Source organism: Rattus rattus, chromosome 2 (assembly GCF_011064425.1).
Source record: "Rattus rattus isolate New Zealand chromosome 2, Rrattus_CSIRO_v1, whole genome shotgun sequence".
Taxonomy (NCBI): domain Eukaryota; kingdom Metazoa; phylum Chordata; class Mammalia; order Rodentia; family Muridae; genus Rattus; species Rattus rattus.
The window spans coordinates 94,820,587-94,840,278 of NC_046155.1; the positions used below are offsets into that span (position 1 = coordinate 94,820,587).

Consider the following 19,692-nt stretch of genomic DNA (forward strand, 5'->3'; position numbering starts at 1 on the left):
TTATAGCGCACGAACCTGCAGTTTTCGAGGATCTGTGTTCAGATTTCAGTTCCCTCTGCTGAAATCACCCAGGGCAAAGGACCTGAAACCTTCTACCCCCTACCCCCTTCTTTACTAATGGGGTGGAATTTCCTGCACTCAGTTGACAATCATTTATTGAATAAGGAGCTGGGTTTGCTGATTTGTCAAATACACAGACTTTGAATTCTAGGATAAGAAAGAAATTCACATGCTGCCCAGTTCAGAGTTTTCTTTTTTCCCTTGAACTGAGGCTGAGAAAGGGAACATGATTTGACAGAGGGCCAGAGCCAAGTTCACTCATGGGAGAACCCATGCCCAAGTGCATGCCAGTGAAGCAGGTCCATTTCCTAAGCCAGTGCCAAGGCTCAAGGAGCCAAGGTGTTTCCTTATTTTCCTGGCAGACCACTGAGTGCACTGTCACAAGGCGTCACCTTTGGGTGTCAGCCCCAGGCTGTGTGCCTTCCAGCTCACCACAGAGCACAGGATCAATCCCTTCTGTCCATTAGTTGTTTTTGTGCTTCCAGACTTACACTGGACATGTGTGTGTTGCAGAGACCAGCAATATAGCCTCTGCCCTGGAGAGCTTGGGTTTACAAGACAACATCCATGCAGGTAATGACTGTAAGACAAGGAGATTACACTCATAGCCAGATACATGCAGCACAGGGCAAGGCTCTCCCGAGAGCCATGGTAAGCAATGGAGAAGACCTGTTTATGCAAGGTCTTTGGGATTAGAACCCCACTTGCTTCACTCCATGGCTATGGGACCAGGATCAAACCCATGTCCCAACTGGCATACATTTGCAAAGGGTTCTGGGGACAAAGTCTGAGAGAAAGCATTAGGGACTGATCATATTTAATCCTTCCTCTTCTCTTCCTCAACAGAAAGCAAGCTACCCTGTCCTCTGGGATCTGATGGCCTTGGAGAGGGGGCTGCAGGGCCTGCGGACACCAACTCTTCCCAGAGTGCTGGCATGGAGCCAGGTCAGTACCTGCCGTCCCCTGTAAGCCTGGGGCTGAGTGAGAAACACTTAGTGGGATTTAGAATCTGGAAATACATATACTTTTCAGGCTATGTAGGAGGCGCAGGAGATAAGTGACAATGGCAGTGAACTTCTTAATAAGAGGACAAGGGGCAGAGGCTGCCGGGAGCTGTGGCACTTGCTGGATTTGCCTGGTGAACAGACGGGAGAACTGTTGCTGGGCTGGTGTGCCTGGCTCTTCCTCACGTGTCACACTACAAGCCTGATGTGGAGGGCAGGGTAGATGGGGTTGGGCATGCAACAGGAATGATGGTGGTGCTGGCAAGAAGGTACTATCCAGGCCTATCCAGGACAACAAAGGCTCTGGTAGATTGGAGCTCACTCTTGCATCCAGGAGATGAGGGTGTATGTCCTGGAGCTAGCGGTGAAGCCAGAGTCATAGTTGAGCATGAGGTTCAGAAGGGGCTCAAGAAGGCTCCCTGGAAGGCTTTCTTCATATTGCCATGTAACGTCTCAATGTAAAGTGGGGAGGAAATGCAGCATGGTGGGGATAAGGCTGATCTGGGCGGGGAAGTACCATGATGTTTCAAGCTGGTGGAGGGTGGCCCAGAGTAGGACAGCATCAAACGTGGAGGCAGAGGACAGTGAAGGGGACTGCAGAGGCAGGAGGGAAGGCGTGGGAGTATGCTCTTCCTTGGAGATACACTGCACGGCACTTACATCAAGTTCTGATTCTTAGTCCTCAAGCAGCCCCATAAGGTGACATATGGGCTCTATTGGACTCCGTGCTGCTGGAGTCATGAATCAACTCCAGAATCCCAGCTGATAAACAGACTTTGAGTTTTCACTCACAATAAAGGCTTATGTAGTCTGGTAGAGAGCCCCGCACACAGCCTGGGATCCATGGCCACCTTGGTAACCGCTGCAGTACTCACAGCTAGAAGGTGTTGGCTATTAAGTACTTTGGGTCAGAACTCGCCCAGCCTCCTAAGTCACAGTCTTTTCCTGACATCTAGGGTCCTGGGGTCTATGGGAAGCAGATCATGAATGAGTCCTAATCACATAGGTAACTATTTCCCTCTTACAGGCCAGCCACTGGGAGAGTCAGAGACATTCATGGGGCTCCCAAATACCAAATGCTGTGATGTTGCATAGCCTCTGCCTGCAACATCCATGTAGCCAATCAGACAAAGACAGTGGGACTAGTTATTATAACCCAGAGATAGCTGAAGCATAAGTAACTGCACGGGATAGCAAGTCCTCTACCTTGATAGTTGGTTCTCCAAGAGGTTCTGAAAGTTTGAACATTTGCCTAGAAGGACAGTGAAAATGAGGTCACATGTAAAGAGTCCTGATTTACATATCTCACTTAACTCACATTACCCATGAGCCAGCTTTCATGACCCCATTTTTAACATAAGTAAACTGAGTGTCTCATGCAGGTAAGAGGAGGTGCGTCAGTTTCTCATCCCCGTCTAAAGCTCTTGTGCATTGATGACTTGGGTTCCAGGAGAACAGGAACTGGATCTCTCCCACTCCATGGAAACCCTAGAAATGTGGTCCCTCGGTCTTCCTAGAAGTCTTTCCACTTAGGCCTTCCTTCTCTGCTTCCTCGGTGTGCCCGATATAGCATCTGCACCTTGGAGACTCTGGCTTCAGTTCTGACAGAGGGGGGACTGAATTGCTCATCGCTATTATGATGCCACCCACAGAGCTGGGCCTGGAACAAGGCTTGCTGAGCTCATCTCTATCAAGGGAAGGAAGGAAGACACTGTTCAAAAAATGTTTGGTTGAAAGTTCTGAATCTGGCAGCAGGGGGTCACATATAAACCTTGACCCCTTGATGGGCCTTTCCAGCTCTATCTTCCACCACCCCAGCCCTGCACTCTCTGCTTTATTTACTTTGACAAATCACTTCTGCCCTTTCCTCATGCCTGTGATCACTTCTGGGAGACTTCTTTCCTTTCTGTGTTCAGCACAGAGGCTCCTGGCACAGCACTCTCAGCTCTTATCACTTGCCTGCCAAAACTCCTGTGACTGTCTACCTCATGTTGATCAGAAAAAACCAAACCAAACCAAAACAACAGCAAAAAAACCAACAAATAAAACACCAAAACAACAACAGCAATAGCAAAAACTACAACCAACAAAATACTCTATAAAGGCCCTCCTACCACCTTTGCGGCCAGGTCTCTAAGCTCCAGTCTCTCCTGCCACTCACCTCTTCTAGGTGCCCTGAAGCACAGAAGTGCTCCTGCTTAGGAGCGTTGAACATGGACTTTCCCCTAACCTTGAGAAAAATGCTTCTGGCCCAGGGAACAATAAGAAGTACAAGTCATTGTACCTGTGAGCTGGCCCCTTGCCTTCAGTTGAAGCATGCAAGCCACCTCAGTGACTGTAAAGCCAGGGGGTTGACAAGGAATATGTAGAAGGGCAAAGCCTTCCGTACCCTATCACCCCATGGGAAAGACCGCTCCTCCCAGCACAGGTCTTTCTTCTGGGGGAACATTTATCTCCACCTGGTACATCAATTATTACATGCTAAATTTATTCATTTTCAGACATCTCCCATTAGCATCTAATCTCCAGGAGAGCAGGTACCTCCTTCTTTGTAGTTCTGTCTGACTGACTGAATGACTGAATGAATGACTGGATGAATGAATGAATGGATGGATGGATGGATGGATGAACGATGCAGTGAAGACAGAATGAGTGAATGAATAAATAAATAAATAGTCAGTGCAGTGAGTGAATGAATAAGTAAGTGAATGACGCTGTAAAGATAGGGTAAGTAGATGAATGAATGAGTGAATGGTGCAGTGAAGACAGAGTGAATTAATGAATGGATGAGTGAATGGTTCAGTAAAGAAACATATAGTGAGTGAATGAATGAATGAATGAATGAATGAGCAAGTGATGGATCAACAGTTTCCACAGTTGCTTACCTCTCAATAGTCCAATCCCAACAGGACTTGGCCAACTCTGAGGCCCTAAGCCAGGATTCCCCATTCTTCTCTCCTCCATCATTCTCTCTGCCTGCCCAAGAGGCTGGACTTCCTGAGGCACATCACGCAAGCATTGCCCCATCTATTCAGGTCAAGCCTGCCATTCCCGGAGAACCTAGTTCCTGTTTGTTGGCCTCCTCAGGGCAGAGGGGAACTTTATCTCCAGCTTCAGCCCAGAGCCCATTGGCTTCTCCTTTTCATGGCTTCTTTGCCTGGACTCAGGCACTGGGGAGTCCTGGTTATCAGCGAGGCCCCCTCCTGCCCACCAGCTGCCTCAGAGCTCAGGAAGAGGAGACAAATGGGACAGTAATAAAATTCAGAGCGAAACTAAATCTGGAGGTGTTGCAAACAGCATGGAGGAGGGAGACGGGACTTAAAAGGATCTGTCTGAGACTGGGGGCCGAGGTTGTAAACAGCCAGGATCAGCTTCCCACAGACCCACCTTGGACAATGCGTGCAGTGTGACCCAGATCATCCTCTTTATCCCCAGGGGTGTCACTTTGCAATCTTTAAATTAGAGACCTTTTAATTGATGGACTGACTCATTCATGCTTTCTCACTCCAATGACAAAAAAAAATGAGTAGATTCACAGCTTAAAGTCAATTAATTGAATAATCGAGACAAGAGCATTTAATAAAGGCAGAATGTCAGTACAAAGAGAAGGGGGAAGAAAGTGAGACCAGAAAGGGATGTGTAGGAGAAGGGCTGCAAGCTGGTGTCTTGAGGGTGGCAATGACCATGTGACAGGTAAGTTAGGCCTTGAACCTAATGAGCTTTCGGAATGAGAAGCTCAGGGCAGATGGTAGTGTTAGGTAGGGCCTTTTTAGATCCGCTGATCATCCATTCAGTTACGGGCATTCACTACTTCACATGAGAGGCTGTGCTCTCTGTGGAGCTCATTAAACTCGTTTAAAGTTCTGCAGGGTGGTCCCTGTAGCCAGCAGGGGAATCAGAGGCACAGAGTTGCTTATGCTGCCCAGCCTTTCTTGTACCAAAACCTCCATCTCCTACCTCCTTAAGCCTGGGGAAGAGGCTGCAGTGGGGGGAAGAAGGCTAGTGTGTCACTAAAGGTGAGGAAACCACCTGGAGGGTAGAAGAGAAGGGCTTGGCCACATCCTGTCCTCGAGCATCAAGCTTCCTAGTTTCAGGATCTTGTTTTATTCAATGTTCCTGAAGGTAGAAGAGGGGTTTTGGTTAAGCTGTTGAGATGCTGTTTATTTATTTGTTGTATTAGGAATTAAAGATCTAAAATATTGAACTGGTATGTATAACTTCTTTACCAAAATATACCAAGCTATATCGTCAGCATCAATAACACATTTCTATAAAAACTGATTTTTTTCCCCGGGGGGTGGGGTGGGATGGAGTTGGGGGAGTAGAAGAGTAGAACTGGATAGGAAGGCATCACTTTATAGCATAGCAGATTTCTCTAATGGTTGGCTCACCCAAAGTGTCCTTGCTCTGTTTCCAGTCTGCAGGCTTCACCTGCATTCACGAGGGAGTGGGGAGGAAAATAAAGATAGAGCATTTTTGGAAATAGTTTGATCTAATAGACCCCCTAAGGGGTCTTAGGGAGCACCAGGGATCTGCGCACCTATATTTCAGAAGTCATATGGAGGAACCCGGTGTGGTGGCCCATGCCTTTAATTCTAGTACTTGGGAGGCAGGTGGATCTCTGTGAGTTCAAGACCAGCCTGGTTTACAGAGTCTGAGGATAGCCAGGGCTATTTAGAAAGATCCTGTCTCAGAAAGAAAGGAGAGAGAGAGGGGGGGGAGGGAGGGAGGAGGGAGGGAGGAGGAGAGAGGAGGGAGGAGAGAGAGAGAGAGAGAGAGAGAAGGGAGGAAAACTATACAGAAACGAGGTCACTGTGACTAGCCTGAGAAATGTATGAGGAGAGGGGACAGAAATTCCAGGATGGAGCCTGGCTGCTGCAGGAGGCCCTTGCTTTATGCTGGTCACCAAACATCTTCTCTTATCCTGGCCCATTTAGCCAAATCCAACTCATACTCTCCAGTGATGAAGGACTACAGGAAGCTTTTTGTGTTACCCTTTATCATTCGCAAGTCCTGGCTAAACTCTGCTCAGCATCCAGCACCCTGGCAGCTGCCATGAGAGTGGGCAGAAAAATGGTTACGCACATGATTTTAGAAGGAATTGAGTCTTGCTTGTGGGAACGGTGCAGTGTCAGATGGGGGGTTAGCACTTGAATTGCCTAGAGGCCGGTAAAAGTTTTTGCAGGAGCCTTTCTTGGATAGGTACACATACAGGATCCCACAGTCACCAACAGGCAGAGTTAAGTTTCCTAACTAATTCTAGTTAACAAATGAAGTAATGCCCATTCCCTAGAAGAAAAAGGGGGAGACAGGTCTCTGAGTGACCTCCATGCACCAAGCATTCCTCATGTTCCAAGCATAACAGCTACCTGGGAGACTCCATCCTACAGATGAGTACACCGAGGCCCTCTCCCCTTCTTGATAGTAAATGGCCAAGCCTATGTTATAGCTCACGACTGTGCTTCTTCCTCCCTGCCCCCGCCCTGTCTGAGCTTTGCTGGTTTAGCCGTGGGTGTTTCCTGCTACATATTGCTTTTGAAATAATAGAGCTCATGGCCGAGGAGGTGCTCAATGGGCCAAAGCATTTGCTGTGTAAACAGAGGGATCAGAGTTTAGCACCTACTGAAAAAGCCAGATATGTATGTGTGCACCTGAATCCACAACACTGAGGGGGCAGAAACAGGAGGACTGCTGGGACTGACAGCCGAGCTTGAAATCCAGTGAGAGACCCTGACTCAAGGGAATATGAAGATAAAGTAGAGAGAGGATACTGGGTAGCTTATTTTGACCTCCTTCCATGGGCGGGCACGCTACCTAACACACGAGCACCACGGGCACATATACTACACATATATACCCCACCCCTCACACAACACCTGCTGATCTTTCTCAGCATAAATTTTAATTATTGGAAAGATGGACAGACATACCGAAAGTGTTTATTTTTCCAACTTTTAGTATGTGCTATGGCAGATTCCAAGATGGCAGCCAACCTCTACTTTTGCACGGCTTCCTTTTCAGTGACCGTGACTACAGTTAAGGTGCACACCCAAGTCACTATCAATTAGAGGTAGGAGGGACTCAGCCATACTCAGTTGGCTAGATCGCATCAGAGACGTCCATCCTGCTTGTGCATGGGAACCAAGGAAGTGAAAGAGACTGGGATATAAAGCTAGTATGGAAAAATAATCCTAAATTAGACCCTCGACTTCTTGTATAAACAAGGAAACATGTGAGCCTTAGGAAGCTGGGAATGCACTGCCCCATGTCATGCCAATGACGTCAGCCAGCAAGGGTGAATGCACATTTAGTGAACTCTTACTGAGGGTCACATCTGTGGTAGACACGATGCAAGTTTTACCTCTAGTACAAAAGCCTATATATTCGCACGTTTATGACACAGGCCTTTCCCTATTTTTAAGCTGTGACTCAGAGAAAAATCTTGCTCGGGAAGGCATAGCTGTGACATGGTGAAGTCATTGCTATTTGCTTTGTCCTCTAGCAATGACACTGGGAGAAAATGGCGAGTCTGGTCTCACAGGGAGCCAGGCTGTCACTCTGAGGTGGGATCCTCAGAGATTCAATAGTGGTCATGCTAACCTCATGTAGGTGTCAGGCTTTCTTCTCGGGCACTGTCTGCCCCTCTGCTGTGTTTCCTGCACTGAATCTATACCTCCATATCCACTGGAGACTTGGGACGCCCACTAGCTTCAATTCCTCCACCACCTTCCAGGATATAGCCTTTAATTAATGTTCTTAGGTGAGCAAAATGCATGTGAAGGCTTAGGGAGGAAGAAAGAATAGTTAAACTTAGTAGAAAGCCAAACAGTGCCCCTGACTGAGCCTGAAGTCCACAGTTCTGACTGACCAAACACAACTCCCCTGTAATGGAATCGCTTCTGTCCTGGGCCTCCCACGTTTTGAGAGGCAATGACTAGGCAGATGTTGTCAAAGCCTTGTTTAAAAATCTTATTATTCTTATGGCCTGGAAGGGTTAAGATTTAATGCCTTGAGTCCAGCCAGTACTGCATATGTGACTACCTAGGTTCCCAACCCATTCAGATCATCATTCATGTTAACCTTATTTACCTTTCTGGCTTTCCCAGAGTGGTGCACAGTGGGAGGTGTGTGTGTGTGTGTGTGTGTGTGTGTGTGTGTGTGTGTGTGTGTGTGTGTGTGCGCGCGCGCGCGCGCACGCATGTGTGTTCAAAGAAATCACAGAGACATTTAGCCACTTGCAAGCTGAATGCCTAATTTATTTTCAACTGGAAAATTGGTGTCATTATCCTTGGTGGATTCAATCACATAAATCATAAGGCTGGCTCGCTTCTTGTTGCTAATTGCACCTTGAAACGTGTACTTCCCTGTCCCAAAGCAGCTGAGGCAGGATCTAGCCACCCATTTCTAAGGCTTTAGCCCTCTGGCTGTATTGCCTTGACTTACCTACTTTGAAATAAATATGTTTAGCTATCTTCCACCTCCCATTGCCTTTCCAAAATTTCCCCTGGTAGAAAAGAACAAGTCAACCAAAGGCCCAGAATCCTCTGCTTCTTTGGTGTTGTAACTATAGAGGAAAATCCACATGTGCAGAAAACACTCCAGGGGTGAGAAGAGACATTTGTTGAGGGCCTATAAGATGTCAGCCACTGAGCTGAGCATTTCACAGTCCATTTCACCCTCACAACTACCAGGAGAGGTAAGCATTGTTATTTCTGATTCACAGATGGAGCCATGGCGCCTCAGAGAGGGTCAATGGCTTTAAGTCATATAGCTGGGAAATGGGGGAAGCTCGAATTGGCTCAAGGTCATCCACCGCAAAGCCCCACCTCTTCCCAATGTGTGCAGGGAAGCAACAGGGATAACCAGAACTATCATTCACAGAATGCTCACTCTATGCCTGACTTGCATGAACCTGTTTAACCCTGATGAAGAGCCCATGATATTAAACACTCATCACCCATTTGTCATATGAGAAAACCAGGGCCAAGAGAAGTGCTTTCAGAATGGATAATTTTCTGAGAGTGACTGTTTAGAGGATAAGCCCCAGCAATCTGTCACTGTTTGCTGCTCTGTCATGAGGGGCTCTTATCCAAATCAGCAAATGAGCAAAGGCATTGCCTATAGGACATTCTTAGTAATCTTGGCGATTGGTAATTGTAATTAACTTTATAGTTTTCTTGCCCCTGGAGTGGTTATTCTGGTTGCTACTAGTAGACCGTTCTAGCCAGTGAGTTGCCCTGTGCTATGGGAGACACCTAATAGGTCAGAGGATACCAGAATGTTGAGCGGCACGGAGAGTCGGAAGCCATGACCTAAGTGACAGAGAGAAGGCTTTCAGATGACACTGATGGAAGCCAGTCTGGACTTAAAACTCTGGACTCTGGGAAAGTGCTTAGTTCTCTATGGTTTTGTTTGCTGATATATAACACGGACATGTGAAGCTTATACTTTGCTCGATAATTATAAGGACTAAAATTCACATAAGATGATTCTAGTCATGGGGTAGCACAAAGAAAGAAAGAAACAAAGAAACAAAGAAAGAAAGAAAGAGAGAAAGAAAGACCAGAAGATGATTCCCAGTGTGATAGAATGGTTATTTAGAGAATCAGACTTAGAAGATGATGTAGAACCCTTTCATTTCAACTGAGAAAAGCCAGGCTCAGAGACAGGCGGTAATTTACCCACTTTACACAACACACAGGATTTTTAAGACAACGTTTTGTTGTTGTGGTGCTGGTGGTTGTGGTTGCTGCTGCTGCTGCTGCTGCTGCTGCTGATGGTGACAGTGGTGGTGGTGATGATGATGGTGATGATGACAGTGATGTTTGGAACAGAATATCTATGTAGCCCTGGCTGTCCTAAAACGTGGTGTATAGACTACGGTAGCCTTGAACTCACAGAGATCTACTCGCCACTACTTTCTGAATGCTGGGATTAAAAGTCTTTTGTTTTTGATTCACCAAGGCCCACGCTGATACCGCATGTCTTAGACCCCCAGTTTTAGATCTCTAGTTTAAGACGTTCATGTTTCAGTCTGCTTTGCTTTTCTCACAGTGTGGTCTCAGTGCGAACTTTCACAGTCCTTGCGGTATGTGCCCATACCACAGCCGTTATTTTATTGCCTGAGTCTGACTGCCTTAGTACTTACCAATAGTGGGTCTGGTGATTTCCGTCACTGTTTCCCCTGACTCTTCAGATGGTGGCTCCTTTTCTTGTATACTCTTATATTTTGTGAGAGTTCATGATTTGGAAACTTCTCTAAGGCATGATTTGAAAATTCACTGCTGCAGGAAGGGTTTGCCTTTGTTTTAGAAGAAATCACCTTGGAGCTACTTCAAATTAAGTGTACAGTTTGGACTTTGGGATTTTGGGGGGGGTTTGTTTTTCTGCCTACAAGTTAATACATGCAAGGGCCATTTTGTGCTTGGAAATTCTTAGAGGATCTTCTGTTCTTTCTCCCTTACCTCTGGCAGTGCCATGTGTCCTTGTTGAGTCCTACTGCGGTGTGGGGTGTTAGGCTGCTCTAATTCATAGACACGCTGAAGTTAATGATGCTGTCTTTGGCCCCAGCTCTGAGGATCCCAGACTGTCTCCCTCCTTTTGAAAACCTGAGGTTTACCTCCTGGGTTGTTGCTTTATGACCCAAAGCCCCAAGACCACCGAGGTGGGATGTCCTCAGAACCATCATCATATTCCACCCTGTGGAAATTCTGAGGATCCATGTTATCTCATGCTCTGAGGGCCTCTGAGGATCTCCTTCTTGCCAGCTTAGCTACGCATTTAAAAGGAAATGAGTGTACCAAGTACCGGGAGAATTCCTTGGGGTGAGTAGGAAATTGTATTTCTGGAAGTAGAAGTCAAAAGTGCTCATTGCTAGCCTCCCCTGCTATACATGGGTGACTTCATCAGGTAAGGCTTCCAAGGTCATTACATAATTGCTACACAGTGTAGTTTTCCTTCTGAGTTAACCCCTTACATCAAGAGAATAGAGCCATTTCTATGCCATAGGAATCTCTGTGTTTCAGCATTATTTGTTGTCATTCTGATTGTGCTTTTGCTCAGTCCCATAGAGACCCTGACCACCTACGGATGTCCACAAACAGAAACTTGTTTGCAAAAACTACCTGCTAAATGATCACATTCTTAAGGAATACCTGCATTCTGTTTCTGTGAGCCATCCATCCCATATGGTTCTGTCATAAGAACCAAGCCCAGGCAAACAGTGTCAGGCAATGGTATTATCACTCTGGTTCATTTGTTCTGCAAACATTTTCTAAGCATCGATTGTGAGCTGTGCTCATACAAGGTTCTAGAATATACCAGTGGATAGGTTATGGTCCCCCTCACCATAGAAAAAGACACTTATATGGACTGTGATCACAATTTGGCATTGCTGCGTGAAAAGAGAACCAGCACACCTTCAGGTAGTCACCAAATGAACTTCCCAGAGGGTGTGGTAGAGGAACCAGGAGCACAAGGGAAGATGAAAAGAGCTAGAAAGGAAAAGACCAAAGATTGCTGGTCCCTCAAAAGGAAACACTACTCACAGAAATGGCCCTTCTTAGTCTCTTTTAAAGTTTTGGGCTGTTTTTCCACCCCAGAAAACACCAGTGAGAGCTGCCATTTTTAATGTATGTGTTTTCTGCAGGGGCAGTACTATTTCTAAGGGGTTAAATTGTTACTTGGGAATTAGAGGTTCCCCCAAGGGCTACAGTATATAAACAGTATATAGTACTATGGTGCTAAGACAAACAAACAAGAAATGGACAGGAGACAGTGATCAAGAAAAACACGTTTATAAAGGCCCCTTGGCAAAGCAGGTAGAGTAACACTGAACAGAGGTCCAGAGGTGGTGAACTTGGCTAGTGTAGGGAAGAGCAGTAGGGAGTCAACCACACCTACATTCAAAAGCTCAGCCGTGTTGAAAGCATATATAACCAGGGCAAATTAATCACGCCATACCTCTGTTTCCTCACTACAGAGTGGGGTGGGTAAGCCTCTCTTTGCCATGCTGTTGTGTGGATTGCATGAAATAACATCTGCAAAATTCCAGGCATGTAGAGGCAAACTACCGATGCCAGTGTGCAAGTTCCCTACCATGTGTTCAGCCCACCACTGGCTTGTCCAGAAGGACCAGTGTTAAGGATGAATGCTTTCCCACAAGTCTGTCATGGGGGTCAGGGAGAGAAGACCCCCGAGAGCTCTTTCCTCTGCTGCCTTAAAGCCATACATTGTCCAGAGCCCTTGGTGTCACCTGGGATGGGGTGTGGAATGATCTGGAATATTTAGCCTGTTGAATCCAAGTTGTTTGAGTGGATCTAAGGATCTAAGGATTTTGCTCTTGGGTTTTTAGTTCATTTGAAGGCCTCAGCTCTTTATCTCTGCAACACCAGTAGATTCAAGCCCAGGCAGATATGGTATAGCTGGAGGAGAGCATCCAGAAGCAGGAGGCACTGAAGGTAATGGGCAGAGTTGATGAAAAAAGATGAGTTAACATCCCCTGTACCCTGAAATCCTGCTTCCCTGTCTGCATCCTTCCTGCCCCAGTGAAGACCTGAAAGAATTACAAATAATGCCTGGCACAAGCTGGACCCTCAGTACATGTCTGTCTATAGTCAGTTATCTCTTCCCGTTACATATAATCAACATTGTCATTTGTTGATAACTTGTTCTTTTGATGCATTATTTCTCTTCACCCTCAAAGTAACTCATCCATCAATGTACCACCACCACCACCACCATCATCACCACCATCATCATCATCATCATCGTCATCACCCCTCTTGTGATCAAATTTCACTGGGCTCTAATTTACTCCATACTATATGAAACAGTACGTTTTCAGGTTGTATTCCATCCTAGAAAGTCCATTTTACAAGAAGTGTTTGACTCCATCTTGACAATACCGTTTTATAGGCAGGTAAATGGAGGCACATATGAGATCAGGCATTGCCCCAGGTGATCAGATTAGAAAGCCAGTGTAAATAGCTTATCCTGCTTGTCTTTTACCCCTGCCTAGGTCCCTTTGGCTGTCATGGGACTTTCCCCAGAGTATGGCAGAAGGCTTATTTCATTCTGAAGCCCAAGGAGAGAAGGGACAGAGGAGGCTCCCTCTCTAGCAGTGAGCACAGCTGTCTTCCTCCTCCAGCCCTGTCAGAGTCAGCCCAGCACAGCTGCCAACCCTTACTCCTGTCTGGATGTACATATATCAGGTGTGACAGGCAAGTCACCTTTGCCACGTCAGTGGTATATAGAAGACAGCATGCAGGCCCATGTACCAAAGAGTGAAGGAGTGTCATGGTGTTCCACAGGTAGAAGGGCTTCTGACAGCAGCTATTTCCTCACAAGCCTGTCTTCTATAGCAAGGAACAGCAGCTAAGCATCTCTTAAGTCTCTGTATAGAACATGTCAGGACAAAAGTTCAGCAGATCCAGCATGACCTGGAGGCTGTGCTGCAGCTCTTTCTGCCTTTTCAGCCCCAGTCTGTGCCTGCACTCACTCAACCCCGGCTCTCTCAACCCTTCTCAGCGCCTGCCAAGGAAACACATGGGAAGGGCAGTGAATCTGGAAACACTGAAAACAAGCTAGCCTAGCAAGGGGAAACAACCTGGTGCTTTCACAGCACAGTGCAGGTGGTCTGTGTTTGCTTTGTGCTTTCTCCTTGACTCTCACAGTGGGCAGGGGTTGCTGCATCTTGGATGGGGTAGGGTTTATTCCAGAAGAAGCTGCTTGGGCTGGAGACACCTTGGGATCTGACCCAAGAGTGGCCGGGTTAATGGGGTCTTTACAGAAAAGTCTGTTTAGCTAACAAGTAGCAGAGTGAGCTACTGAGCCCAGAACCTTACCACAAAGGCCATGTTCATCTTTCCATTGCAAGTGACATCTCAGAGTGGAGAAAACATGCGGGAAAAGGTCTGGGCCTGTCTAACTCTGTGAACTCAGAGCAGCAGGTGTGAGGTCATTGTCTAGTCAGGGGACATGTGTGCTACTTGGGTTCTCTGATCCTACGTCTTGTCTGAGAGACCAGAAGTGGGCTCTGCTCCTTGGATGTTGTGAACTCTCTAAAGCCTGCTGCATCTTCCTGGACTACTGGAAGGTGAGCTCCCGCTAGGTAGACTGCCCTGGCATCTTAAGATGACTGCCTTGCTCTTGCCTCTGTCCCACAGCAGGTGTCGTCACGCTTATGTGGCCACCCCAGCCTGTGTCCCTACTCTCTGAACAGTAAGAGGCATATATGGATGTCTAAGCTGGAAGTCCTTGTGGGTAAGGAAGTGTTTGAGACTAGGAGAGCCCACACTGCATGTTTGTGGCATGGCTCTGTTTTCCCCTTCTGTTCTTCCCAGGGCTATGAAAGTCATAATAGATATTTGCAAAGATTTAGGCAAAGAAGGGTAAAGCCACAAGCAGAGCGGTGTGGGAGGTGCACAGGAAGCCAGGGCTCTACCTGGCACCTCAGCACCTGGCAGAAACAGATAGTATCTGGGCCTCATTATCTACTCACTGGCAACGGAAGTCCCAAACAGCACTGACCTCATTAGAAGATTTCTGCCTTTGCAATTGGCGTTCTGTATTCCAGGCTTTCAGGAAGCCAGTTGCTGCCTTCGGGGTCTTTCTCAAGGACCATGGGAGACTTTATCATGAGGCTTCTGTGCTCCCAGGTGAGGCCTAGAACCTCAAACCTTCTGGTACCCAGGCCCAATTTCCTGTATACCACACCAGATACTGGCTCCGGACTGGCCCGGCATTTCTGACATCCCCTTTGTCCTCCCTCTATGTAAATTAAGCATTCTTTAAGATGAGTAATATGGTGAAAGTCTACATATCCACCATCCAGGAGGATACTTAAAACAGGTAGCCACTGCAATCCCAGACGTCCTTCAGTGGAATGGCAAATGCTGAAGACACCTGGGACCCATCTATCCCAATGCCTCTTCTTCACCTCTAACACCAAAACAAAATGAACTGTTGATACACCCAACGGCTGCGATGAATCTCCAGGGAATTAGGCTGAATGAGAAAAAAAAAGCCAAATTTATAAACTTAGATACTGTATGAGACTGTTGATTTTGGAAGTTACAAAATTTTATAAATAGAGCATGGGTTAGCGGTTGACAGTAGAGAAGTGAAACCCGGCATCCGGCAGCTGGGATAAGAACAGGAAAATAGGGAGGCAGAAACATGGCTCAGCAGGTAAAGGCATGTGCTGTGAAGTCTGGCGGTGACCCAAGTTCAATCCCTGGGACCTACATGGCGGAAGGAGAGAACCAACTCCTGAAAGTTGTCCTCCGCCTCCACATATGTACGGCAGCACATGCAGGTCCCGTGTGTGTGTGTGTGTGTGCGCGCGCGCGCGCGCGTGTGTGTGTGTGTGTGTGTGTGTGTGTGTGTGTGTGCACATTTGACTGGGCTTATATTGTGTGTGTTATATATGTGTGATGAGGAGAAATTCTGGTCATGATAAGAGTGTCCTTTGTCTTGAGTACGCTGAACAAACCCTGTGCAGGCGATTGATAAGATTTTTTAGAATTTAACACAGAGGACCACAATCCAAAAGAGAAAGTCCGTGGACTATCCACCAGTTGTGTTAGTATTTTACACTTTCATAAGATGTTTTCACCGAAAAAACTGGGGAACATGCACGAGGGCCTCTGTGAATTGCTTGCCACAAGTGCATTTATAACTAATTTGTAAACTGAATTATAACTGAATTTATAACTATATGTTAGCTCTTTTCTAGTTGCTGTGACAAAACACCTGCCTAAAAGTAGCGCAAGAAAGAACTAATTTATTTTGGCTCACAGTTCAAGGGTAGACGGTCCCTCATGGCAAAGAAGGAATAATGGCAGGCGCTTGAGGCAGCGGCCATATTGCATCTGCAAGCAGGAGGCAGAGAGTTGTGAATTCTGCTGCTTACCTCTCTTTCTCCTTTACACTCAGTTTCACAGAATGATGCCCCTACATTCAGGGTGGGTCTTTCCTCCTCAATTATTCCTATCTAGAAACTCTCTTATGAATATGCCCCAAGATATGTTTCCATGGTGATTTTAAATTCCCATTATGTTGACAATCAAAGTTAATCATCATAATCTCAGTATATAGTATATTATAATTTTTGAGTCAGAGTTTCTCTTTGTAGTCCGGATGTCCTGGAAATCACTCTGTAAATCAGATTGGCCTCAGTCTCAGAGATTCACCTGCCTCTACCTCCTGAGTTCTGGAATTAAAAACACATACATACCACCACTGTCCAGCTCAGTGTAATTTTTCAATGAAAAAAAATGTATTGTGAGTATTTAAAAGGGAGCATTATAAGTACAATCGAAGATATCAGGATGTCTCCTAGTTTTATTCATCTTACTAAGGGCCAATTAATACCCCCAAACTGATGCCAATCATTCTCATATATGTGTTTATATTACATATGTGCTTAGCATACAACATGGACCCAAATTTTGTTATTATGAATGAAAGAAAATTTCTCTTGGGAAGATCACATTTGATTTACTTTTATTCTTCCATTCTTTCTCTTGTAATACTCTGTTGATGCTTTAAAAGTAGTTTCATTGAGATATGACTGATGTATGAAATGGTGTTTAGAAGATTCATGATGTCATTCACCACAGTCCATTCTGAAATATTTCTATTATCAGCCTCAAAAGAGCCTAAGCCCATCTGCAATTATTCTAGTTTTTTTCCCAATGGAAGCCATACTCCACCCCTACTCATGTTGCTAGGTTGGACATCTATAAATGGCCATCGCTGTGCTTTCAAAGTCCGCATTTGCTTATACTGAACATTTTCAGTAAATGAAACTGTTCCATATGTGTTCTTCTGTGACTGGCTTCTTTCATCTAATGTTTCAGGATTCATCCACATGATTGTATATTTTAGTAATTTCTTATGTTTTATCGCTGATCAATATTCTATCACAGAGATGCCTTCATTTCTGGTTGATAGTCTAATTGAACGTATGAGGTAGTTTCACCCTTTTGGTGTGAATTGTACTATACTAGTATAAACATTTTTGTGCAGATTTCTTCATGGATATCCACTTTGTTTCTCCTGGACATATATCTAATATCTAGGTGTTAACTGTTAGAGAACATTTCAGATTGCTTCAGTTGACGGTAATGTTTTACATGGCCACCAGTGGTGTACATAAAGTCCAATCCCTTCATCCTCGACAGTACTTATTATGATCTGACTTTCTAAATATAGCTCAGCAACGAATTTTTAACTCATGTAATTTGGGTTACAATTCCAGCTTTGATATTTATTTATAGACTGTTAAAACTAGCTTTTCCCTCTATCAAATGAACCTAACATTGATCATCCTTCAGTGTAGATGTCAGGATGGATCAAACAGGACAACAGCCTGGGGGTAGGGGAATTAACATAGTAAGGGATGTAGCTGGCTCTTCCCAGGGCCCAAGAATGTTATAGCTTATTTTTATCTGCCCATGGTCTTTCTTCTTTAAATTCACCCAGGCACTCCAGGAGTACCTGCTTTCATTGGGATGAAACTAATGACGAACTCAGAATGCTGTTCTCATTAATGCTCAGCATTCACAGTGGGAACCAGAGCAGTTACTCCGTCATTGGTATCCCTATAAGGCTGCAGGGTCTATTACTAGACACTGTCTATTCCCAGTATCGGGAGTAGAGAGCTATGGACATACATAGACCCTTGTTTTGAACACCTCAAATAATGTTAGAATCACTTAAGTTTACTTAAATAGACTTTTCCCTCCTTTTCTTTGGCAGAAGCCCCATTTTTCATTTCTTTTTTGGGGGGACAATCACAAACATTATCTGCACATCCAGCCATTGTGTTGGCGAAGAAAAGATGATTGCTTTGTGACTGCCACTGTTGTTCATTTGGAAAGTGACTCTAGAGGGGAAGGACACAGCTGTGTGTGTGTGTGTGTGTGTGTGTGTGTGTGTGTGTGTGTGTGTGTGTGTGTGAGAGAGAGAGAGAGAGAGAGAGAGAAACAGAGACAGAGACAGAGACAGAGACAGAGACAAACAGACAGAGACAGGAAGAGACAGAGAGACAGAGACAGAGGGACAGAGAGCAGCAAAGTTCATGATACTAGGACATGGTGAGGGACATTGGTGACAAGAGGCAAGAGAATGGAGACAGGGGAGGCCTTCACAGTGGGGAGGACCTAGAGTGGTGTGAGAGTGGTAGGTGCTCATGACAGCTCCATGAGCAGTGCATGCAGGAGGCTGTTAAGAGGTAAACATCAGGATCAACACTTCTCCCAAAAGACTCAGCATAATCTCTACCTCTTAGTTGCTTCTCTAGTCCACAATGTCTTCTCCTCATCTTAGTTGGTGGTCCAGGAGCTTGGGCGCCATCTTGAGTGTATATTTATTGGTCCTCAGGTCAAATCATTCACCTCATCTGTGAGTTCTCCCCTGCAGCTCCCAATTTGATCCAGCTGTCTCTGTTGTCTCACTCCTGCTTCTCTGCAGCGGCTTCCACGTTGTCTTCCTCCTTCACAGTTTCTGAACCCTGTTGTTCCTGGTAATCCATGACCAGTTCATTTCCCCTTACGGTCCTACAATGGCTTCTCTTTACACTGGGGATGTCAGATGGCCGTAGGTCATTTGCTGCACCCTCTCTATCATGGCTGCTGTGGCTCTTGGCTACCAACTATGTCATTGAGCAGCTACCTGTCTTCTCTATCCACCCTCATTCTCTAAGGGCAGAGTCTGTTTATCCAGATCAGTATCCTCACCCTCTAATAAGGGTTCCGATCACAGTGATTACATTTGGATAGTCTTGGCAATTTTCAGACTCCTTTGTTCAATCATCTCTCTCTTTGACCCTCATCTCCAGTAACTTACAAATAGGAGACCCGAGACTCAGAGATACCAAAGATGGTCTGAAGGCCCCGTGGCGCATGCAAATGACAGGGCTAGACTGGCAGTGAGTCTTGCAGAGGAACCATCACTAGAATCTCATGAGAAAGGCATACCAAGTTGCCATTTCCTGTGTTTCCTAAAGTGTGCTCCCTAGATCAGCAACCTCAGTATTATTGGTATCCATGGATGCATATGGGCTGGAGATTGCTCAGTGGGTAGAGTACTTCTGCACGAACCTGAAGACTGGTCGAGTTTAGATCTCTAGAGTCACACCCAAAGCCAGACACAGTGTATACATCTATATGCATCTGTAACTCCAGCGTTGGGGAGACAAGTCAAGCTCCAGGTTCAGTGAGAGGCCCTGTCTGAAAAGAAACACAAGGTGGAGGGCAATTGATAAAGACACCTAAATGCTAACCTCCACACATGCCTACACAAGTTTATTTGTATGTAAGAGTACATGATAAAGGGGTTGGGATTTAGCTCAGTGGTAGAGCGCTTGCCTAGCAAGTGCAAGGCCCTGGGTTCGGTCCCCAGCTCTGAAAAAAAGAAGAATACATGATAAAGTAGTAAGTGTTCAAATCTAAACTTCTCAACCACCACTGTCCAGGTTGAGTTCTCTGTGCTACATTAGTGAGTTCTGGGCCAGGTAGAACCAAGGCTCTCTCTCCCACAGATCCTCTGCAGCTCTTCAATTAGGTCAAAAGCCATGTGAGGTATAATCATTCCCATCTATCGAGCACACTCTGCCAAGACA

At 45.8% G+C, this 19,692-nt stretch overlaps 1 protein-coding gene across 5 annotated transcripts in view; it reads left to right on the forward strand.

Annotated features, from left to right (window-relative positions):
* Positions 1 to 781: 781 nt before the first annotated feature.
* Positions 782 to 19,692, forward strand: part of Tenm4 (teneurin transmembrane protein 4) — a 477,470-nt gene continuing 458,559 nt past the window's right edge. For all 5 annotated transcript variants that reach the window (XM_032892953.1, XM_032892955.1, XM_032892951.1 and 2 more), the window contains exon 1: positions 782 to 1,005. Coding sequence is in view for 4 of the 5 variants with exons in the window: in XM_032892955.1 (XP_032748846.1) it covers positions 996 to 1,005 (10 nt within the window). In the remaining variant the exon portion in view is untranslated. The remainder of the gene's footprint in view (positions 1,006 to 19,692) is intronic.